We start from the raw sequence: 25,830 nt of genomic DNA on the forward strand, positions 1-25,830 counted from the left end.
ATTTTTATTGGGACATACTTTCTAATAAATCAGGGGATAAAGACAGCTGGACCCTGAGTCAAAGTCCAGTTAAACATTTCAGTAATTTTTCAAATAGATAGCATATACTGCAGGCAGCTAGAGGTTGGACTGACAATTGAAGTATCACTTTAACAGCTGCTTCATTTCACTATCTCTCGGCTCATAAACTTTATTTTTAATGATCCTGCCTGTAAGACCACTAAAAAATGACCTTCACAGACAGCTACAAGGTCCTACAGTGGTGACCAAAATTATCTTCCTTTGAGAATGCATAATATCACAATGACCATAGCATAAAAAATAAGAAATACAGTGACAAAGTCATTATGACAACCGCTGATTAGGAAATACTGTATTTTCACACTGAAATACACTTGTAGATCTGCAAGTAATCCAAGAGACAACACTTTCAACTCTTATTATTTTGGACATTTGCTTTAATAGTGCTACACCAGTTTACATCAACTGAGCGTATGGCCTGTGATTTTAAACTTGTGTGCATGAGCTCATACTACAGAGGGTGTTTACCTGTCTATTCTGTTTTTTTTCCAGGCTATAAACAATCTTTCCACTAATTGACTCTAATTTTCAGTCTTTTTCCCTATCTAAACACAATGTACCATTTTTTGTTCTTTGTTTTTCAAACTACTTTGTCCTACTTGTAACGATATGCTGCTGGGACAGAAGGTTCAGAAGCGGTAGTTAAGGATCAGAAGAGGAAACTTCAAGATTGGAGCCTGAGTAGTTAAAAGATGTGCAATGTGTACAAGTGGTGTGACCCAAGGAAAAGTTGTCATACTTTCACTGGAAGCTGAGCTTTCTGGGTAAAACTTAAAACATTCCCAGATTGAGCTGTAATTTTAAGAGTCCATTAGTCTTAGGTAGTTTGAATCACCTGCAGCACAACCATTGCTACTTTTGAAGTAGATGTAATAATTTACTTTTGTGGTACTGTGGTGACTTGCTAGACCACATTTACCACCATGTCCAAAAACAATCAAAATGTCATGCTGAAAGAACTGAAGAGTGTAGTTATAACTCCCATTTCTACTGCTGGAGATCTGTAAAATTCTTCACTGAAAACAGATCTTTACACAGTTTTGCTTGCTCAAACGCTTAGAGAACAGTCAAACACAGGAATATTTAATTTATTATTTGCATCCAAAATGCAGCTGAAACCACCAAGATTTCTGTGTGCATTCCATAATCCAAAACCAACAATAAATTGTCTCTTACCATCATTAAAATATGAGTTTAAAGTCTAGCAGGAGTGTGGAAAAACAAATTGGAGGATGGTGTTCATACAGATGGAGGAAAAGGAAGCAAAATAATGCAGTATGGAACAGCCTGCTAAATACTCCTACATCTTTCCTATCTTTTTTTTTTTTTTAATATAGGCATAAAAGTGTAACAGGGTTTTTAATGAGGACTGATCACTACTGCTGTTACTGAAATTAAAAGAACCTCTTTGTTCTCTCTGCACTTAAGTCCTTCTCACGTTATGTCCTGAGGCATGTGTCAGATTTGGGGGTTCTGCCTTATGGACTGTCTTTCATATTGTATGTCCTTTGTGCTTGACCAAAGATACAGACATTAAAAGCTGGAAATTTCACTGGGGTTAGTGAACATCTAGACAGTTACAGCAAAACTTCCACTATTCTACTGTGGTGTTACTGACCTTTTTGTTTGCCAGTCAGACCCAATGCATGATAAGATAAGGTAAATGGCAGGATTTCAAAGGGAAAATAAATCACAAATAAAGTTCTTTGTTGCTTTCATTCATTCTCAAGAAATTAATAGTTCATAATGCTATTTATCCACAAAGTTAACTCAATGTTCTTCTATTGTCATACCTTTTTCTTTACTGTAATTTTCCTTCAACATTACTTTGAAGGCCTCATAAAATGAATGAAAACAACACAATAAAATTGCTGAAAGCAAGTTTCCTATATAATTACTTTTTTTCTGATTGTTTTTTGCTCAGATGGTTGGTTTAAGACTGAGGGAGGTATTTCTGCTGAAAAATTTGTCAAAGAAACAGAAAAAAGAAAAAAGAAAAAAGAAAGTGACAGGCTTATTTCTCCTCACTGATTTTTTTGAAAATATTTGATTGCACATTGATGCTTGTACCTTTGTACTCATGGCTCAAAGTGTGTCCATTGCTTGTCCATCCTGCAACAGGCATGTGTATATCCCAGGCAAACCCAGTGCTTCATAGTTGTTCAAAGTCTTAAGTATTCTTAGGGTGTGGACTTGACTCTTGTGGTTCATAACAATCCCTACCTGCTGTAAAGATGACTTAAAAGTGTAGACATAACTTAACCTAGCCACTTAGTCCTACTCCAGCTGTGTTACTTGTATATGATTCATATCAAGACCAGTTGAGTGTGTAACTGAAGTACAATGCTACATGATGAATAAAAAAGCTATTAAGATCATACACGTCAGAAAATTATTACATTTTTAATTGGAAATTTTCATGAAAATTATTTTGAACCCTTTAAGCGGTGAACTATTTTTACTACATTCTCTGTATTGTTTTGTTGTGGGTTTTTTTGTAAGTGAAGCCACACATACCCACACAAAATGGCTGGGGAATTCTATAAGTGACAAAGATCTTTAACTTTTTCCTTGCGCTTCACCACTACACTACATTAATTTAGTTATGATCCCCTGCAGATGTCAGTAACAGGGACAGGCTTAAAATCAATTGAAGATGCATTTTAGGAGATGGTATTGGCTTTTTAGTAGCCACCTGAATAGAACTTTTTCTTTAACCCTCCTGCTTATGCTGTTGTCTATCTCAGATCATTTAACTTTTATTTAATGTAGTTTCAATTTGGAAGAACTTGTATAAAATGCTATGTATATTTAAAAGAAAGATATTTAAAATATGCTCACTTTTTCAGCCTTTGCGCATCTTGTGACATCTTTGTGATATGCTATGCATCTTTTCTAAAGCTGAACTAAGTTTTAAGAGGTGATCGGATCCACAAGTTCAGTTTCTTATCAGGGCAATTATTACCAGCATATGCATTTTTGATTACCCTTAACACTTGTGCTGTACTGGTCTGCTAGGAGGGCTATAGCTAATATAGGCTCTATTGGTTGCTATACTGGAGCAAATCCTAATTCTAAGCTTTGCATGTCCTGAAAAACTAACACGATTGTTCCAAGTTGTGCTGCTAGTATTAGAAAAGGGAGCACCATCCAAATCTCAATTTTGTATTGACTGTGTAAATTGAGCCGTCAGAAGTGAAGGGTATACTTCCATGGATTGAACTATACAAAATATTTACTATTTACTCCTTTCAGAGCTCTTAGTTGTTTATTGAGTGTCAGTATTGGATCTGTTCTTTTGGAGAAGTTCCTTGCATCAGCACAGCAGTAGGTTAAAGTCACAGTCCAGTCCTTTGGGTTCCTTTAAGAATGTGGATTTTGAGATGTTGCTGGTGTCCCAGGAGAAGCAAACAGGTGAAATAGAACACCTACAAATCTGTCAGTATAAAATTTGTGATTCTCTGGTAAAGGAAAATGTGGTCATCGTACTCTACTGCTAGTTTGTCTTCACTTTAACAGGATGAACTTTGTTATAATAGATTTATTAGTTAATATTATGTTGTATTTTGAATTTATTATACCTTTTTTTTTCTCAGTAAAGTAGGTTCTGATATTCGTTTTGTTCTTCTGGTACAGATTAAAGAGCACCTTGCAAAGGGACAGAGAATGTTGGCTGGTGATGGCATGTCCCAGGTAACAAAGACACTATTGGATTTAACACAGAGGAAAAACTTTTATGCAGGAGACCTTCTGATTTCTGTGGAAATTCTCAGAAATGTTACAGACACATTTAAAAGAGCAAGTTACATCCCAGCATCAGATGGAGTACAGGTAAGAGACGCACTGGAAGAGAGTGATTCAACTGGTGCAGTTTATGTCAATACATTGAATGTCACGTATTTGCAGCAATGTGGAAATTATTTCTGAAAGATAGATCTAAACATTGTTTACTATGAAACTAAGATACACACCTAAAATAGAAAACGATTCAGCTGTATTTAATGAAAAAAACAAATGAACATTATATGAGAAATAACAATAGAATATTTCTACATAATGGACTGGATGAATTATTGTGCAGTGCTTATAAAATAAATATTTTACAGGAAATATGGATTAGGATATTGGTTGCATCCATATTTGGGAATTTTAGAAATTTTTCAAAGACCATAAGTATACTGAAGTGAATGTATATAATATTTACGGAAAAAAGATATTTCATAAATTAATTATTAAGTTTTAATGCAACTTGTGTTTAAGTTTTTTCTTATGTAAAAGTAACTCAGATCATAACTACACCTTGGAATCTATGTGTGCAAATATATGTGTGTATCTTTGAAAAGCCATTTTTTCCGGAGTTAAGTTTTCAAGAGCTTGCTATTACATTTTCAGTTTTCTTACATAATTTTCCACATAGAAAAAAGAACTTCCATATGAAACTAAGGTCTATTGCATTATCTTGAAGCTAGCTGAAAGTTATGTATTTTGATCTGTGTTTCCCAAAGAAATGCTTTGAAAGTAATACCTCCTATTTCATTATGTTGGCCCACTGTGTCAGAGGCAAATTTTGGTGATATGGTAGTTGAGGGTGTACCTTCTAGCAATATTCCATTATGTCTTATTGCCATTTTTATAGATGGCAGCAGAGGGGCAGTCTGACAAAATGGTGTCTGACTGAAAGTGTATATGAAACAAAGATGTGTCATTGAATCCTCCATGTGGAAAAAAAATTGCACCCACTGGCATGCATTGGCACTTTTGAACATTTGTGGAGACCAAAAAGTAGATGTGAGCACAATTAGGTGGTAGGTGGTCTGTTTCTGCATTGGCAACAGTGGTGTGAGAGAAAAGCCATGTTCTGAATAGCCATGCACAGCTGTCACACTAGGAAATGAAGAGCATGTCTACCATCATCCATGTGAATTGGGTAATGGTGGTGACTGTTGAAAAATAGGGTTATTTGTTATATCAAATACTGTTATTGTTCTCTCTGCATGTGTTGTAGATTTCATGGATATAAATTGGAGACATTACTTTCAGAGCAACCTACATTTTAACTGTTCATTTTCTCATGCGGTTCTCTTGTTAGGATTTTTATTTTTAATTTAATAAAGTTCAATATCTTTTTCTACCTTCAGCGAAATTTAACTATAAAATGTTATTTTAATTACTGCATTGAACAATCTCACAGTCCAATATGATTTTGTCATGGTTTGCGGGCACCATAGAAATCTTAGGTGGAAACAGCATTAAGAATCTGCTTGATTTGAACAGTTTTGTTCATGGGTTTAGCAGATCAGGCCATTTGGAATTTACATATATTAGAGTTTTATTCCCTTTTCTTGCTAATGAAAATGCCAAAAGTTCTGTTCAGTTTAGCTGTGTAGAACTTTTGCCAATATTCTTAAACATATTCTGTCAAAACTAACTGAGGAAAACTACTTGTACTGTTTTAGTAATTTTTAATTATACGAAAAGGCAAAAGCTGGTAAGGGATATTATAAAGGAAATAAGGAATATTTTCTCAAACTAAAGAAATAACTGCCTGAATATCAGAATTGTTAAATCCCATCTGGAGGTGAAAAAAAAAAAAGGCACAGAATTTCAAAGAGAAAAAAATGAAAAGTTGAATAAAATGTAAACTTAGGAGAAATTCTGAAAACCAGTGTAAAATGTTCAAAAAAAAAAAAACAAACAGAATGAAGCATGCTTTTTGTACAAGAAATATATGAAGATGCTTATTTCTGACAATATAAAATGAAATCCTGATTGAATAACATCAGTCTCATATGTCCACATGTAGGGTATCTATGCCATACATTACCATGCTCTGAAAATTATATTTTGTTTTAATTTTCACTTTTATTCTTATGTTTTTTCATACTTTTTAGCCTACCATCAAAGTATATGACAAAAGTGGGAAAAATAAATGATCTTGCTCAAAACTGAGGAAACTGCATATGGTGTTTTAATTCCATTCTACTTTCTTCACTAGATAAAGAGTAAAATTTTTAGTTCTTTTCTAACCCAAACCATTCTGTGATTCTGTGACAATTCTGTTTGTATTAACCACAAGGACTATAATATCAATCAAAGGTGAACAGGATTGCCCAATGCTTTTTTCCCCCAGCTTCCACCTCCCACACGCTTCCTAGGCAGAAGTACAAAAGTGGAGGTGACTTAAGGCTATCCATTCATTCCTCCTGGGGAGGAATTCTTCTGAAGCCATACAAAAGGATTCACGACAGTTTTATGCCTGCAGAAGGAGTCAAAGAATTTGGACTGGAGTAGAGAACTGCATCCATTGTATTAAAAAAGAAAAAGATTGAAAGGCAGGAAATTAAATTAGAAAAAAATTATTGTCCATTCCTGACAGTAACTGGCATCATCTTTAGATAAGCCTTGGCAAAAACTTAGAACTTCAAAACCTAGCTCTGTGTTGTCACAGCTTTTTCTATAATGGTCAGCTCAGCAATACGTAACTCTACTATGACAGGAAGGATCTTGATGCTATGAGGAGATCAAGTGTTTACTGCAGTAATATCATCAGATCACATCCATAATGCTTCCACAGTTTGGCCTTTAAGATGTCAATCATTTTAATAAACAGCAGTGTTGCTTCTTACAACATTAATATAATGAAAAAGAGTAGTCAAAGGAGGTGAAAGTTTTTTCACCCTGTATTCCCCTGTCACATTTTTTTGGAGTGCATCTCATACATATTCATAATTAATGCAGCAAAGCCATTAAAACCCATATTTGTTTAATTCACAAAACACTGATATTGCTGACTGAAAAACCCTCATACATTGCCACCTCCACTGCTACTACAAGTATAACATTAAGTATAACACTAAGTTCAATATAGAACTTAAACAGAGATAAAAGCAATCTTAAGAAGCAAGACATTCTTGTCACCAGGCTCATAAACATCATTAATGGTTTATTATCAATGCAGTGTGTATCTTAAACTCACTATTGCTCATCTGTTGTTTTACTTGTGTCTTTTTTATATGCATCTATTAATTAATGGTAATTTTAATACTTTCTTGTAACTAACAATAAACATAAAATAGTGTGTCAAATTTTCAGAAGCTGCAAGGATCTTAATCATACAATTCTGCTAAGGTCAGTGGAAGATTCAGGTATCTTTTATGAAGGAACAGAAAAATTGTAATTGACAGGCTATAGCCAAATTTGTCAGTCTGCAAGAAAAATGAAACAGAGCTTAGAAGAGCAGAGTCTGCACAAACCATTTGTTTTTAAGGATGAACAAAATGAAAATAAAATTGGGAAAGAGAACCAATAATAGCAGAAATAACAGTTTTGCACAAACACTTGGAAGAGAATGTTTTTTTTAAATTGTGATTTATTGCTTTTATCTTTGCTTAATTACAACAAAATCAATAGGACAATCAGAAATAGAAAGTGATACTTTAAGGTCAAAGAAAAGGATTATTCTTTTTCTGTCAAAGCATAGAGGCAAAAAGTAAGATGCACCTGATCTCAGGCAGCATTTGGCAATGAAATCCAATTGTACCTGTAGTTTGTGGTCATTAAAGATCATTTTCTTGTTTCAAATAGAAAACAGTAACTTTGGGCCAATTATTTTCTTGGCATACTTTGTTTGAAAAATATGTAATAATCTATTTTCTGGAAGGAGAACAATTTAAAAATGAAACACCATCACATTTAGAAGTTGAGCAAGCATAATATGGGTCTTATTTTATATAAAGTGATAGTGTGAAATATAATTATACAGCCAGAAATGAATAATTAACTGTAAAATATGTATATTTTTGTCAGTCTAATATTTTTTAATGTCATCTCTTTCTGTGACAGAAAATAGATTGCAGAAATGCATCTGTAACACAAAAAGGAAATCTTTCTCAATATTGACTTAAGGATACAATTATGTCATTGAAAGTAATTTTACTTTGTCTTGTATTTAATTCACTTTTCAGAACTTCTTTCAAATCATTAGTAACCTCTTAGATGAAGAAAATAAAGAGAAATGGGAAGATGCACAACAGGTAAGATGTGCCTTTTGTAACCCGTCAGTTTAAAAAATTGCAGGCAGACTATATTATATTTATTGTATTTCTTAACTAGAAGCAGCATTTTACTTTAGTCAGTCAAGATAAAGAGTAACATATAATTTTTAAAACTGATGTTAAACATGCACCCTGTTGTAAGTAGAAGGAAATCCTAAATAAGACAATATTTTGGAAATAAGTGATGCTTTTCCAAAAGTTCCCATTGTCTACTTCCTCAGACTAAAATTATATTAAGAATGTAAGAAGCTTCTCTTGATGAAGAGATTTTCATTGCATTCAATGGGATTATTCATTATGTTTTGTCTTTTCTTGCTGTAATGAAGTCTATATGAAAGCCAAAAAGTATTTGTAAAGGCTAGCTACAATCATGCCTGTATTATATAAAACACATCAAAACTCATCCAAAGAATTCTTATGACACCACCAAAGTACATACAGAAATTTAGCAGTAGACCTTTTCTAAACTTGTATTTAAGAGATCAGATGTTATCCTTAGGAGAGACCAATTTTGGACTATGATAGATATTATGATACTTTTTGTAAAGTAGTGAAGTTTAGCATTAAGCTAGCTAAGCATTATATTTAAAAAAGGAATTTAAAATTCACTTTAAAAGTCATTTTTTTACATGGATTACAGTGTTTCTTACATGTTTATACTAAGAACACTGTTTATATTTATGAACAGGACCATAGAACTATCAAACTTACTCTGACACAAGTAACAGTGAGAATGAGGATAAACAGGGACCTATATACAGATACAAACAATTGAGGCATTCAGAGTAGGTGGAAGTAATCATGTTTATAATGACTAAGAAAGAGAAGATCAAGATGTTTCTCTACTCATACAAACTTTGCTTTGGACAGAAAAGAGGGTAGAATTAGGTTAGATATAAAGAAAAAATCTTTTACAGTGAGAGTGGTGAGGCACTGGATCAGGTTGCCTACTGATGTAGTAGATTCCCCATCTCTGGAGACTTTCAAGGCCAGGCTGGATCACACCCTGGGCAACCTGCTTTCACTATGGTGTCCTTGTTCATTGTAGTGGGGTTGGACTCAACGGCCTTCAGAGGTCTCTTCCAACTCTTAGGATTCTATGATTCTTTAAGATGCTGCAGCTGATACATTGTAATTTAGTAAGGAATCAAATTTTTCTTTTGTTTTTCTTGTACCTCTATGTAAGATCCAGATACAAGAATGGACAAGGTATCTCATTTTATTTAGTGTTGGTGGATGGAACTTCTTCAAATACCTACAAGGTCATTGCAGCAAGAGTGGGGTTGGTCTCTTCTCACTTGTGACAGGTGACAGCATGAGGGGAAATGGCCTGAAGTTGCGCCAGGGGAGGTTTAGTTTGAATATCAGGAAAAACTGGAATCCCTCCCTCCCTGAATGTGTTTAAAATCCAGTTGGATGTGGTACTCAGGAACATGATTTAGTGGTGGGTTGTTAAAGTTTGTATGGTTAGGTTGTGGTTGGACTCAATGATCTTTAAGGTCTTTTCCAACCTGAGCTGTTCTATGATTCTAAAAGTTATGGTAAAATAGAACTGGATTTTAAAACAAAAGCAATGTTGTTTAAAATTTTATGGTCTGTTCAAATACTTGTTTAGTCAAAATCATAGTAGCAAATATGCAAGTTGTAATGTACTGCCAGTGCAATCTATATCAAGCATCACTTACTCATTAAAAATAGTTGTTTGGTTTCTTTTATTTTGATTTATTTTGGATTTGTTTGTTCGTTTTTTCCTTTTTTTGTAATGCAACATTGTAAACAAAGTGGCAGTCTAGCCTACTTTTTTTTTTTTTTTTTTTTTTTTTTTTCCCTTTATTTCCTTGAACTCCACAGTATATGTTAGCCTGGATCTTTTTGAGTGTTTTCTGCATTGTTTTCCTAGGAAAAAAAAAAAAAAAATCTTACTAATCTTATTCACTGTCAGTAAATTGCTGACTTGCTATAAAGCTGCAGTGCCTCAACACATCATTTTTTCTAGATTATATGCCAGCAGTTGATACAATTAATTACAAGTTACATAGGATGCAGATAAGTAGTATTCACTTTAGTACTTGGCTTTTGTTAAGCGCTGCAGACAGGAAACCACTTCAAGTCCGCAATAATGATAATAATGTTTCAAAACTCAGGAGATATTCTCCATCAAAACTCAGGAGATATTCTCCATATTTTTCATCACCGTCTGTTAGAACCTATTGATTAGGCAGTGCTTCAGATATATCGAAACAAAGACTACCTCTATTACACTGACTGTTCAACAGTTTGTGCTGAACTATTATAACTATTATAATGCCTTGTGAAAGAACTAGAAATAATGTATCTTCTCAAAGTTCAGTCTTCATACATAATCTGTGTGTGTGCTATGAATAAGGTGGATGCAAAAAAAAAAAAAAAAAAAAAAAAAAAAAAAGATGAGTTAGGCTAACACACTGTCTCATCATTTGGAATCTCACTGCCTCATCATTTGAAAAATGGAAGACTCGTTCACTTGAAGCAGCATTTGCAATGTTAGGATCATAAATGCCATCATACATTTTTCACAAAAATTATATTGCTGCCCTACCTTTTGTAAAAATATCCATGCAGGAAACAATCACATTGAATACACCAGTATCCTGAACCACATAGCTACAGATCTTGACAGATCAAGCGAAATGAAGATGGAGTATATCATACTCAAATTTATAGTCAGCCTAGGCATTTTTTTGGAATCTGTCCTCCTAGCAGTAGAAAAAGTGATTTGAATGTTGCTCATAACTGAAATTTTGGAGAATTCGCTAATAGAAAGGAAGAAAGCTATGTGAGCAGGTGATCCATTCTTTTTTCCATTGAAAAAAAAAAAAAAAAAACAACCTGTACTACTAAAAATTATCCTGTTCATGACAAAGATCATAACCACCAAAAATTAATTTTATGCATGTGATATCAGCAGCATTTTTTTTGGTATTTAATAACTGTTTTAATTATATGTTATTGTTGAATATAGGCATTTTTAATTATTTTGTAATTGTTATAGCTTTGAAAATATATATTTTTTAAATGTCCTTACCACTTTAAAAGTCATGGTGATAAGCTACTTTCACAATGCAAATACAACGTATTGTAGAGTCATGAAGGTGTTTAGGACATTAGATTATATAGCATGTGGGCTGAAAGAGCTGCCATTTTGTTTGGAAAAAGTGGGAATCCTGCCAGTTTTATAGATTCATGGTGAAGGGAGTAAAAAAGCCTGAGAGAGACTCTTCTCAGTGATAGATACCAGTCACAGTCCAAAGAGCAACCAACACAAATTAAAATACAGCAAATTTCATTTAAATATAAGATAGACCCTTTCACTGTATGAATGACTGCAATTGAATGCAGTTGCACAGATGGACTCTGAGTTCTCCATCCTTAGAGATGGTGCTGCAGCTCGACATTATCCTGGCACATGCTGGAGCTGATCCTTCTCTGAGTAGATAGTTGAACTAGATGATCTCTGGAGGCCCTTTCCAACCTCAGCTAATCAATGATCCAGCTATTCCACATCAGCAAAACAACTGTATTACTAGTAATAAATTATGTTACTTAAATAATGACTAAAGCATCAAATGGTTATCATGGTGCAGAAGCCAGGGTAAGATTCATCTGTTCATTATACAATTTTTGAAGTTATTGAAGATATCTTCCAGGGGAAGGGAAAAAACACATGCATTACAATTATTCTAGGACATGAAATACCTTAGCCTATATTGAGAGTAATGTTCAGTAAAGCAGTGTTTGTTTGTTTGTTGTATAAGTGCAATGACTTACAGCAAACACTGCACAGATTGTGTAGCTTTATGGGAAGTAGTGTTTGTTCAGCTGAGGATCTAATGGCAAATGTGGTTGCTGTACAATCATGCAGAATGTTATGTATTTAAAAATGGCAAGAGAATTCAACTGTTACATCTCACATTCCATTGGATTGTATTAAGATTTTATTTGAATTTGCTGCCATAAAGATTTTGATATTGTAGTTACAGAGTATCTGATCTTCCTTTGTTAGATCTATCCAGGCTCGGTGGAGTTAATGCAGGTGATTGAAGATTTTATACACATTGTTGGAATGGGAATGATGGACTTTCAGAATTCATACCTAATGACTGGAAATGTAGGTAAGAAATAGGAATTTCTTCCATGATTTTTATGACCTATTGAAAATCAGAAATTCCAAGTATGTACTTTAGAGTTGCTGTTTCTATTACAATACAGATTGGACTCCGTCTCTTCCTTGAGATTATCTCTGATGCTTGGTTATATGCTTTCTGATTTAATACAGTTGGTACACTGTACACAACACTTATCTTTATAATTCTATCTCAAAATATGAGAGAAATATTTTAGGTAAAATAAAATTCAAAAAATTATCATAAAAATGCTATGAACCATAGCTATATGCTGTAGCCTTCCCAGAATAAACAGTGACTCAAATGGTACTTAGAAATTCCTGCTAATTAAGACAATAATTAAATACTTAATGGCTTGAGGCATATTAATTTTTTAGACATTATCTATTAATGTTGTACTCTCCAATGTCTTTGCACATGTTCTAGTGTGAAAATAATCAACATAGACAGAGAAGCAATAATTAAAGATAAAAACAAAATGCATTATTTCTCAAAATAAGTAAGCCTTTAGTTTCTTATGCCAGGTTTTCTTTGTGTGGTGGTTTTAGAATTTTGTTTTCAGCTCTGTAGAGTTGCCGGGCAACGTAATGAATAGCAAATACGAAGATTCTTAGCAAATGAATTACACTCAATGGTTGCCATAAATGCTCCTGAATTCTCTCTGCATTCTGTTAAAAAAATCAACCAAAAATGAGTTTGAATAGCTTTTTTTAAAGTATTTCTTGTTTGCTCAGTATCTTTATCACTGAATTAACATTCTACACCTGCAATTTTCTGATACTAGGAAAATGTTAGGTGGTCAGGTAGTCATATCATAGAATCATAGAACTGTAGAGTCAAAATATCATAGAATGTCTTAAGTTGGAAGGGACCTTAAAGATCATCTAAGTCTAAATCCCCTTCTTTGAATCACCCACTAGATCAGGTTTGCCAGGGTCCCATCCAACCTGTCTTTCAACAGCTCCAGCAATGGGGTATTCACAACTTCTCTGGGCATCCTCTTCCAGTACCAAACCACTCTCTCAGTGGAACATTTCCTCCTAATATTTAATCTAAATCTCTCCTCTTTTAGTTTAAAACTTTCCTTCCTTGTTCTATCACCATCTGTCTGTATAAAAACATGATTTTCCTCCTGTTTATAAGCTGTTTTAAGTACTGGGAGGCCACAATGAGGTCTCCTCAGAGACTCTTCCAAGCTAAATGAGCCCAGCACCCTCAGTTTGTCTTTGCAGGAGAAGTGCTCCAGGCCTCTGATCATCTTCACAACCTTCCTCAGGATCTATTCCAACAGCAATATATCTTTCTTGTGTTGGGAGTCCCGGGCATGGAGTCATCTCATTGTCTACATTGCTGATCAAGATGTTAAAGCATATTGTCACTGGCCTCCACCTGGATACAGAGCAATTGACCACAATCCTCTGGCTGCAATCCTCCAACCAATTCATTATCCACTGAATAGTCCACCCTTCAAACCCCTACCTCTCCAAGTTAGAGGCTGTGGTGTGGGGTTATGTCAAAGGCCTTGCACAGTTCCAGATAGATGACATCAGTTGCCCTTCCCTTGTCCACTGAAGCCATTACCTCATCACAGAAGGACAGTGGATTGGTGAGGCACGATGTGCCCTTGGTGAAGCCATGTTGTCTGTCTCAGATCACCTCCTCAACTCACATGTGCCTTAGTATATGTTCCCAAAGAATCAGTTTTATAATTTTCCCAGGTGTGAAGGTGAGGCTCATTGGTCTGCAGTTATATGGGTCTTCTTTTCTCCTTCCTTAAAAATGGGAGTGATGTTTCCCTTCCTCTGTCTCTGGGGACTTCACCTGACAGACACAACTTTTCAAATATGATGGAGAGCAGTTTGGCATCCACATCAGTCAGCTCTTTCGGAACCTTGGCATGCATGTCATCCTGCTCCATAGACATACATATTCAGTTTCATGAGGCTTTCTATTTGTTCATTTGTAATGACTACCTGATAGAAAAACTTCTGATCTCAGTATTTTCTTCCAGATTTTCAGTTATGATCTCCATGCATTAATATGCCAGTCAATTCTTCAGCGAATCAGAAGAAATATTCAGAAAATAAGGTCATTTAGAAATTGATTTGAAAAGAAAGAGGGAAACAGTTGGAATGTCCTTATCAAAAATCTAGCTTTCTGTACAATAATAAATATTTATGATTCTTGTCCAGTTTATATTTGGATTGACAGAACTGTAAGCACCAATACAGCCTTATTTTGGAGAGATGTCAAAGAACTCAGAAAAAAACCTAGAAAACCTCTGTCAATCTTAAAATGCTTAAAACTTTTCAGTAGGCAATGTGGGAAGCATTTGCTTATACCAAGTGGTTTATTATTTCTGTTGTTTACTGTTTGCAAAGTAGTGTCACTTAAAGATTCTTCCAATTGTCAGTCCCTCATTATGCTAGACTCTGCACATATTTATAAAGGAAAGAAAGTAACTGTCTTAAAACACTTATTCCATTAGCATTTTTATGACAAAATAGAAAGATGAGTCTATTTAAAGAGCACTGTCTGTGCTACTTGGTATGACTTACTGCTTTCTGATCTGATCTGTCCTTAGAAAAATGTGGAAAAGTACACACTGAAAATGTTTAATAAGATGCATTCAAATAATCTCTATCTCTACATATCCATGGTTTCACATGTGGAACAGCAACAACTTTCCAATTGAATTAGAAACCATGCTGTGCACTGGCTAGTCTATATAACTACTTAATCTTCATAGTTTTTCTTTTGATTATTTTTGCTCTTCTCACATCTCAGATATTTTTAGGCATTTAGGAGTACATCTGCTGTTAGCTACATAATTCTTTATCTTCCTTTGATGAAAGATAAAGAGAAGTAAAATGGATTTATAGGCTTATTCTGACTGCCTAGATCTTCATTCTTGAAGTGTGTTTATCCAGTCCTCCACTTTACTCCTTGCTCAGTTCTTTGAAAAGGGACAGGATAATTACTGTGCAACTCATTGACCAAAATGCTTGAACTCAGGTGAAACAGTGAGATGGGAACTGAAGGTTGTTAGCAGTAAGGTATGTATCTGGAATGATTGAGTTTTTCTGTAGTTATCCTAAGGAGGTCTGTGTGACTCTATCTGGCTGACTGTAGCAAGAACTTAGGGAATGTTTATGTTGATCTCAGCTGAGACAAGATCTATACAGTTGCTGTTGTTCTGCCTTAGCCTTAATTCTGTAGTACCAAAAAGTGTTTAAAAATATGTGAATTCTTGTTTTCAATTTGTAATAACAATCTTGTCATTTAAATAAGCAAGTATATTCCACACAGTCCTATTTTATTATGTTTGTCTTTAATCAGAACTATCCAACAGTTATTCTGTGGTTGTTTACCATATTTACCAAAATATTCCTTCAGCATCTTCAGATAATTTAAATGCCTTTTACCAGATTTCATTATATATATGAAAAGAAGGTTCTAATTCTAAGGATTAACTATTACTTCTAGTCAGAAAAAAAAAAAGCAAAAAAAAAAAGCGACCATCCAGTTCTGTAGCAATTTTCACAGGATTGTGGAGTTTTGTTTTTGTTCTACTGATACCATTTTACGTGTTTGTTTCTAATTGAATGGCACTGTAATGGTCCATATGTAATCTGAGCACCTAATTGTGTTTGACAGATACGCTAATCTCCTGACACCATCCAGATGGAGTGCTTTTCTTTCTTTCAAGACACATAAACTTGTGGCTTAAAAAGTTAACACACCATAGCCATGTTGCAGTGACTGTTCATTGTACATTCTCAGTCTTCATCTCTAGAGAAGTAATGAGTTACCTTAACTATGAGGGCTGCTCCAAAAATAATGCCTCCTATTGTATTACTTTGGCCCACAACGTTGGAAGTGGACGCTGGAGGCACAGCAGTAAAAATTAACTTTGTTGCCAATGTTCTGTTAAATTTTTATGTGTGACAACTGGCAGCAGAGGGACAATCTGACAAAATGGTGTCTGACAGGAAAGTGTGTGTGAAGCAAAGGCATGTCATTACATTCTTCCATGTGGAAATTTGTTGACATTCATCAATGCCTGCTGAATGTTTATGGAAACCAAAAACTGGATGTGTTTGTATCTGTTCTAGTTTCCATGAAAATAAATAGGAGACATTGCTTTTGGAGCGACCTCCGTATATGTCAGGCAACACTGATTCACATTACTGTGCATCAGCAAGTAGCTAAGAGGACTGTAAGGACAGCTACCATATTCCTATTAAACTTTTCAGCATGATGGATCTTAGGTTCAATTTCTGGTTGCTTCCTAAATAAACCTCGGAGACTGATTCCAAATCTAGATGATACAATATCTCCACTTTGGGGTTGATTTAGGAAGCACAGCCAAATAGAATGCATTTCAGTGAAGCAAAGCCTGTTTCTTCTTAGCTCTTTTCTCAGGGATAGAGAAAATGCTAAGAAAAGCCTAACAAATTTAAAAGCAACAACTTACATTGATTGTGCATAGACAGTACAGATGGTGTTTATGTGTGTTCTCTCACTTCTATATTATGTTCCTTTAAGAAATGATTAAGTGAAAAAAAATCCTTTGACAGGAGGGGGAGCCTCCTTCCTCCTCCTGCTTCTTCTCTTCATCCTCTTTCTTTTCCTGCTCAGGACCATCTGAGCAGGCACAGAAAAAAAAGGTGTGAAAAACTTTTGCTACCACTCAGGTTCTGAATTAGCTGGAAGCACAGAATCACCTGCAAAGATGCAACATTCAGAGAGAGAAAAAAACATTTTGTTACTGTACTGTGTTAATTGCTTTCAGTTTTCTCTTTTATAAATGTGGGTTTCTGATTTCAGTTTGAAGAATAAATCCTGCCTTAAACAGACTTTTTTTGGAGATCTAAATTCCTAAGCAGTTCTACTTTAGGGCTTTGGTGAATTTTGAGCCCCATCAAAGTAAGTCATTAAGTGATAAAGGATGACTGAAATACTATTGTGAAATGTTCATTTTTAAATTAAAAACAAACAAACAAACAAAAACAAACATGCTAGACTGCAAGACTGGAATGCCACAAGCAGAAGTGCCTTTAAAGGAATGGGGAATTGGAAGTATAGGACAGTATTAGGAGACACATATTTCTATGGTAGATTAGGATTCTTTTGGAAAGAAGATGTTTCCTCTTGTCAAATGAATTTCTTTGAGAGCAGTAGCTAAAAAGTGGTTAAAAGAGTCTCTCTTGACAAAAAAAAAAAAAAAAAAAAATTAAAAAAATCAATTTTTCAGCTCTTCAAAGATATTAATGAGAACAGAATATAGTCTTCAAGTGAATGTGGGTTGTCATGGATGCTACTTGGAACTGATAGAAAATAAACAGCATTTTCAGTGTGAGAAAGGCTACTTTTGTTGATGTTAGTTTAATGGATACTGATTTTTGATCAGTAGTGTTCTAGAATATCCAGATATCACAAAGTTATTTAGCCTTGGAAAGAGCCACAAAGATGTGAAAATTGAAGGTCTCTGGAAAATATCCACTGGTAGATTAAATTTTGTGTTGACAGAGCATGTAAGGGACAGTAGTTCAAACCATATCTAAATCTATCTGAAGGAATTCAGTAAAATCCTGTGGTCATTCTTAGAGCTCAGAGGAAAAAAAAGACTATGTTTTCATTTTCAGACCCTTTCACTGAAACTCATTGGGATTCATTTTACTTAACTGAAGAATTAAAGTTCTTCAAAGTCACTTTAAACTATAGTCAGAACAATCTACTGCTCAGGAGAGACATTCATACCATCTCAGGCACCCAATGTAAGGACATGAGATGCATTCTATATCTTCATTCCACTAGCTATAGACAAACTTCTGACTAGCTTAGGACTGAATGATTCAGTGCATTTAAAGCAAAGAGAAGTGCTACTTTGTGAGTAAATAAAACCTGTGAATAATAGAAGTCCAGAGAAGCGTGATTTTAAAAAATTAAACAGCTTGAGAACTGGAACGATTAGAATAGATTTTTGGGAACAGATTGTTAAAAAGTACTAGATGTACACATCTAGTGAATGAAAAGGGAAACTAAGACTGACATCTCTGTTTAATCTTTCTCACAGGAAAAAAAAAAAAAAAAAAAAAAACAAGCAGAGACTTTAAATAATTAGCACATTTAATTCTGAATGATAATGAAATATAGCTTTTAGGAGGAATAGAATAAAAACAAATAAAACAAGTCAGTGTTTCACTGGAGAATGCAGTTGATTATAGTCTATTAGAAAAAAAATAAAGTTAAAAATTAATGCTCCCATGTAAAAATCAGTCTGTGACACTGGTACTCTGATGAGTAGTCTGATCCAGTATAGTGATTAACATATAATTTTTTATTCAGGATTTCAGATTGAGTCACTTATATAAGCTTTATGAATATTTGTAGAGGACAAAGTCTGATTCATGCCTTCATAGAGTCTTAAATACCGTAAGTGATAAAATTATTTTAAAACAGCATCCATTGGCTTCTACCTGCAGAGTTCCTTGTTTACTCTGTAATTGTTCATTCCATATTCATATATGTGAAATTTATCCATAAATGTTTAATAATCTTGCAGGCTTTTGCAATGCATCTTAAAATTTTCCCATTATAGAGACATATAGAAATGTAAGGAACTTTCAGAATACGTACCTAGCTGTACTAGTTACTCTATCTGTAACTTGCTAGTAATGGTACATCTGCCAAGCTCTGAGAATCCTAGAAAAAATGAGTGAGCTCTATTTCTGTCTGTTACTGTGGGTTCATTCACCCTTTCCTGAATGTAAAGGAAATAGGCTTTTAGGTCTTGTAGGTCTTGTACCTGCAGATATCTTCCAGAGAAGAATCTGGGGGTCCTGATGGATAAAAAGCATGAGCCAGCAGTGTTCAAATGGTATCCTGGGCTCCATCAGAAGAGGGTGGCCAGCAGGGACAGGGAGGTGATTGTTCCCTTCTACTCTGCTCTTGTCAGGCCCCATCTGGAGTACTATGTACGAGTCTGGAGCCCCCAGTACAAGAAAGATGGAGAGCTGTTGGAAAAGGTCCAGAGGAGAGCCACAGAGATTATCAGGGGACTGGAGCACCTCCCCTATGAAGACAGGCTGAGGGAGTTGGGCTTGTTCAGCCTGGAGAAGGCTGCACGGTGACCTAATTGGTACCTAAAGGGAGCCTACAAACAGGAGGGGAGTCAACTCTTTGAAAAGGTAGATAACAGCAGGACAAGGGGAAATGGTTTTAAGGGATGGAAGATTTAGGTTAGATGTCAGGCGAAGTTCTTTACTAGGAGACTGGTGAGGTGCTGGAACAGGCTGCCCAGAGAGGCTGTGGATGTTCCGTCCCTGGAGGTGTTCAAGGCCAGGTTGGATGGGACCCTGGGCAGCCTGGTCTAGTATTAAATGTGGAGGTTGGTGGCCCTGCCTGTGGCAAGGGGGTTGGAGATTCATGATCCTTGATGTCCCTTCCAACCCTGTGATTCTGTGAACCTGTTCTTACTCTCTTCTAAACCACTCCACATTATAAAGTTAATTTACTTATCAGAATGGAATCTGACCAGTCACAGAATCACAGAATCACAGAATCACAGAATCACAGAATCACAGAGACCAGTCTCCTTATCTTATTTGTATTTCTATTACTGATGTGTATCTTCAAAGCAGCATTTGAGAACCTTAGATTTATATACCATAAATATTGTACTGGCTTTGGATATACCAAGAGTTTGAATTGCTCTTAATGCTTGAAGCTCTTTATCCAGTATGTTAAATATGAACGAAAAAGGCAAAAACATTTCTATTAATTTATACAGTGTTGTAAATAAAATGCTGGGTTTTTGTTTTTTGTTTTCTTTTTTTTTTTCAGTCAAGAAACAGCTATTTTAATAATTTACACATACACTTAATTTGTAATGAAATTACTCCCTGTTCTGGGTTTTGCAGTATTACAGCACAGTATTGTGAATTTTAAAGTGAAATTCTGCAATTTCAACATTTACTCCCAATAGAAAGAAAACTGGACCTATCAGACTAATGAAAATGAAAATTCCAAAATATCTGTGGATCTCTCATCACATAAAATATTGGGACATTAATGGAAGAAGATGGTGATTATTATTTTCCATAGCAATTTAAGAAGAGCAGAATCAGCATTCATACGTAACCTTACTCAGGCACATTATAAAATCAAACCATAGACAGTATCAGAGAGTGAAAGAGTGCCCTGGAGATTAGTGGAAGTAAGTTTGTTTTTCTGAAGTAAAAGAAGGTATGTAACTTCTCAGGCTGCTGTATGTAAGAGAATGTGGCTAATGTGCATTCAGAACCAAATAAAATAAATCCTCAAAAGCCAGTAAAAACAGCAAAGCAATGACTATGACTTCCTATGGGATGTTATCCTTCCATTTCTATATTGTGAAAAAAGATTGTGAATGATTCTTGAAGAGTCCTGCCTGTTCACATTGGAAATCTACTACTTTTCAGGTTCAAAATTAAGTGTTCAGAGGTTATGCTTTGGTTATCATTAAATTCTAGTCTCACTGTGGGTAAGAGGTCTATCAAAAGATAAACCTTTGTCGTACCTTCTATGTTGTTCTGCAGATCTGGATTTCACCATGATGTAGGCAGGACAACTAATTCAGACTAGTATATTATATATAATATCAGAAGCTATTTCAGATCTCTGTCCTCCTATCCATTATTCTGCAATACACTATATTCTCAGGAAGCAAAAGTTAGGGAAAATTACGACTTTTAAAGGACTACTCTATGGATTGCATATTTATTATTGTTAGAAGGTGAATAGGAAACATTCTGTGTGGTGTATCATATTTTATGTATAAAAATATCATTATAATCATCATAATCATAATATCATCATAATCATTAATATAACTTTTATTCAAGAACGTATTTTCACAAGGAAGAAGAGTTAATCTTGCGTGATTTGCAGTGAAATACTTTTCTGATAGTTACAAAATACAAGATCCCTTTAATTCTTGAAATATTTCAGTTTTCTTCAGATTTCTGCCTTGCTTTTGAAGAATTAGCTGAATACATGCCAACATAAGCAATATTTAATTAACAATCTTTTGTTATATTTAACTAAATTTTCACTGTCATGTTCTTCTCAAAATAGCCTGAGTGAGTTGGTGCCCACCATCTTTCCATTCTGTACTAGAAATCTCCTTTTAAGTCTGTGTCTACAAACATGATTTGAAAAGGACTAAATGCTTGAAAGCCATCCCACAGATGTCCATACTGTGTGGAATTCCTGGCGCCTACCCAAACAGTTTTCAGGCATGCCTCAGGGGGTGAAAGCCATTCCCAATAGACATAATTAATTCTTATTGCGCTGTGGTTCATAGTTGGTGGTACTCTCTGTTCCTGCAGAGAGAGCCTGGTTGCTGTAGCAGTAATTCTGACTCTTAAGTTCTGCCATCTATCCCCTGTTCTTCTCATTCATGATTTTCACTGTAAGTCCTCAGCGGTTTCACATGCAGTAGGAGCCCTGCCCCAAGCCGGTGTGCTCTCTGTTGATCCAGTGCTCATTTATGTGAAAAAGGCCATTTGTCACTTTTCTTTCTTAACTCCTTAAAAAATCTTTGTCTGCCAAGATTTATACACAGTCAGTGTCAGCCACATGTTTTCCCGTTCTTCATTTGCTCAAAGTATATGTAACAAGCTTCTGGTTACTAACAGCTACCAGAAGAGACAGATTTTTCAAAGAAAATAAAGAAAATAAAAAAAACTGCAGAGAAAAGTCATGTGAAAATTTTGTCATTTCCTTATATACCTCTCATCCACATGTATTCATATAATTTCCTTTATAGCAGCCTTAGCAAATCCTTGATCAGATCAATATGTTGGCTTTTAGAAGATTCAAGCTTCTTTCCCTGATTAAAGGAAAAAACTTCATGCAGACTTTGAACTCCCAGCATCTGACTTAGTGCCTGAAGTTAATGATTAAGAGCTCATATTTCTTTTCTGATGTCAAATAAGCTTATTAAGTGACTCACATTACCCAAAAATGTAGCTATGGACAGGGCAAAGAGTAGATTTATTTTTTTTCCATGCTTTTCTAAATCTGTGAATTCAGTGATCCTGAGGAAATACAGCTCTCAGAGTTTCTTAAGAAAAAACATAATTAATATGGAGGAAATTTCTGTGACAATCTTTATCAAAGAAACTTCACAAACGTGGATAAAAAAGCTTACTTAATTCTGTGGCTGCATTTTAGTAAAAGACATAATTCAGTAGTTACTTTTGTGCATACAATTTATTAATTTGCCCTAAAGGTGAATCTCAATAAACTAGCCATTCAATATGTTAAAATGGCGGCTATAAGAAACGAGAATAATCTAATAGGCGTTTCCCTTCTCTACCTTGTATTAAATATACACTGGAGCAATTGGAAACTGAAAAATGCTGACATCCAGGCTTGAATCTCATAAAAAAGTATGCCGGCAACAGAATTATCTTCAGCACACTTGTGTAAATAGCTTTTTACATCACGGAAATATATGTATTTTAGATTATGATGTTATTCCTAGATTTCTACCTCCTGTAAACTCCTCTCTGAATCATTCTGTTTATAGGTCCCTTTTTACTTGGATAATTGAAAACTGTTGTTTTCTGGATAAATCAGCTATTTTATGACAAACTTTTTTTTTTAAGAAGTGCACTTCAGTGTTTCCTGAGAAACGATGTATCTAAGTTTATTTTAAAAGGAGGGAAAGAATTTCTATCAAATGCTAGACAAATCAACATACTGTGATAATAAACTACATGATTTCGTCTGTCATTCCTGCAGATTGTAACACCAAATAATACAAATCCACTGCTTCCAAACTACATAGCTTGAGTAAATTGTAATGGAATTAAATAATGTAAGCATTTATCAGTTTTCATTTCAATTTCATGAGAGTGATAGTGGATTTTTCATATCAGTGAAAAGTATTTTTATGCTAAATAATTATTTCGACAGTGAAATTACAACACACTGTTAAGATCAAACTTCAAAGCCATGCAAAATCATACAGATATAATTCTGATTAATTATAATTGTGCTTGTGGATTTTGGTTGTTTTTTTTGTTGTTGTTGTTTTTTGTTTTTTTTTTTTAATGTTTGTTTTTTAATATAGATAGTTGGACTTATGTATAGGGGCCTGCAGCTATCTCTGCTAATCTGTTAAGATCAAATTGGATAACAGTGACAGAGCTAACAGTAAGATCAGTAGAAAGGATCCCAAATCATCGAGCTAATAGGTTTGCTAAAATCAAGTATAGAGTCTGAAAGTAATTAAGTACCTTTTGCTTTATCATCTTGCGATTTCTGAACCCCTAAGATCATTCAATGGGTTTTGTTTTGTTATGCTTTCCTGTGATTTCAACTTTGAGTTTTAGAACCGTATTTGTTTCTCTGCCTCAAGGTAGAGACAGAAAATCTTTTGTAATGTTTACTTATGAAGTTTAAGATTTAAACTAGAGGTTTGATCTAGATCTAGAGATTTGCATAAATATAACTTTTTTTCCACCTTGTAAAATTTTGGCAGGAACTCTGTAAAAGATCTCTTTTTTTCTTTCTTTTTCTCATAACTCACCTAAAAATGCATTTGTCATGGGAGGAAGATTTTGATATACTCAAAGTGTGCAGAACAGTTCTGTGACCTTCCATATTTGAATGATTCTGGATAAGGAGCACAAATGCTTAAACTGCACTGCAATGATGCAAAATAGCTTGGTTTTGTTGTTTGGTTTTCTTTGTTTGCTTTAACTGACACCCTCCATATATATATGGAGGCAATGTAGTTGGCCACTAACAGCATTCCTTTGCCAATTTTTAAAAAGGTAGTTTTGGAAATATTCTTCTAAAAAGATATTTGTTCTTTTGATATGAATTTAAGTTCAAAGCTTGAGCTGTTCAATTAGTGTTTGTATTTTTTTTGGGGGGGAAGGAGATATTTTTCCTAACCTACTGAAATTTATTGCACTTTTAGTATTATTTTAATTAATAGCAGTGTTAGCTATTTTTTTTTTTTAATACATAGTTATTAAAATCTTATGGCCCCATTCCATTATTCAGTAGATAATTTTCTTAGACAGAGGTAGATTTCAAAATCATATAAAGGAAAATAGTGAATTAGTAAAGTAACTTGTCCAGAAAAGCTTTCAAATGCTGCCTCTGGTCGTGTTGTAGAACATCATGGCTAGAATATGAGCTGATCTCAGAAACATGAGATCAAGAAATACATGGGACCATATTCATATATGTAAAATAGTGCTGATTGGTGAAACATATTTCCTCCCTGTATTTGCACTAAAATCTCATTTTCAATAATGAAGTGGAATGAAAAAAGACCAGCCTGCCAAAGGGGAAGAAACTGTGGGACACTCATCAGGATGACTGGATTTTCAGGATTTGGCAATCATATAAGCTGCTGCATCTACATGTACAAGGCTACTGCCTCTGAGGGAAACATTTATCAAAAATATAGCAAATTTATCCCCTCTTTTTTAATATTTACCTCAAGAGGGTACGATATGTTCATAAAGATTAAAGAGAATGTCTCATTTTGCCTTTAGGTATCTTAGATTATTCATTGCAGAATGTTTTTAATGCTCATTTGGCTTTCAAAATTACATCACTATCTAGGCAATGTAAAATAATGGTCTCTATTCACAGTCAACAATCCACAAAGAGAAGTTAATTTCTGCAAAATGATTGTCATTTAACTTAGCCAGATTGATCTTATACCTGTTTCTTGGATGAATAGTTCCAATACTGAAAAAGATGGCTTGTGATTTTATGCTGCATTATCTATTTTACATTCCTAGTAGTATTTAGAAATCATTTACAGAAATAAAAATTATAGTTATCAAAAACTCTTGTAATCCAAAAATAATAGACTACACATAATAGAGTAGGAATTCACATATGGCACTAGTTCATCTCCTATGAGAGATATTTAACACGAGAGCTCAGAGGAGGTTCAAGTATTTATGTTTATGCTGTTTATCATTTTCTTAGATGAGTTAGTAGAGTGAATTTGCAGAATGTTTGTTCTTTGCACAAACTTGAAGCTTTCATTTACGAGTTTTCTTTTAAAGCTTGGAGAATAAGGCAGCAAGTAAACATGCAGAGATTTGGTCATTATTCCTAAGAAGTTATTTGTAAGGGTATTTTATTTTCTTCATTAAAAAAAAAAAAAAAATGTAAGTTATTTAACAGTATATTTGTTCATTTTCACAGATTTTTTTTTTTCCTATTGATACACTCAGCTGCTGGATTCAGAATTTTAACTGCTGCCCAGCATCCTCTGTACTCACTTTGACCTGTTCCATCACCATTCATGGCAATGTTGAAAGTCTCTCCAGGCTATAATTTGGCATTAAATGGAATTGTTCAGCTTGCATTCTATTTTATATTAAGATTTCAGTTTTTTTCATGTGTTTCACCAGAACAAAGCCAAACCTTCAATTAATGCAATTATGTTACCTCCTGGGTCTGGTGGACAATTATCACACAATGGTTGACATGATAAGAGTTGC

General features: G+C 34.5%; 1 protein-coding gene across 9 annotated transcripts in view; it reads left to right on the forward strand.

Moving 5' to 3' along the window:
• ADGRB3 (adhesion G protein-coupled receptor B3) overlaps nucleotides 1–25,830 on the forward strand; it is a 459,396-nt gene that overhangs the window by 222,116 nt on the left and 211,450 nt on the right. For all 9 annotated transcript variants that reach the window (XM_048936529.1, XM_048936524.1, XM_048936532.1 and 6 more), the window contains 3 exons: nucleotides 3,718–3,912; nucleotides 8,046–8,114; nucleotides 12,178–12,286. In XM_048936529.1, the coding sequence (XP_048792486.1) occupies nucleotides 3,718–3,912; nucleotides 8,046–8,114; nucleotides 12,178–12,286 (373 nt within the window). The remainder of the gene's footprint in view (nucleotides 1–3,717; nucleotides 3,913–8,045; nucleotides 8,115–12,177; nucleotides 12,287–25,830) is intronic.

Source organism: Lagopus muta, chromosome 2, assembly GCF_023343835.1.
Source record: "Lagopus muta isolate bLagMut1 chromosome 2, bLagMut1 primary, whole genome shotgun sequence".
Taxonomy (NCBI): domain Eukaryota; kingdom Metazoa; phylum Chordata; class Aves; order Galliformes; family Phasianidae; genus Lagopus; species Lagopus muta.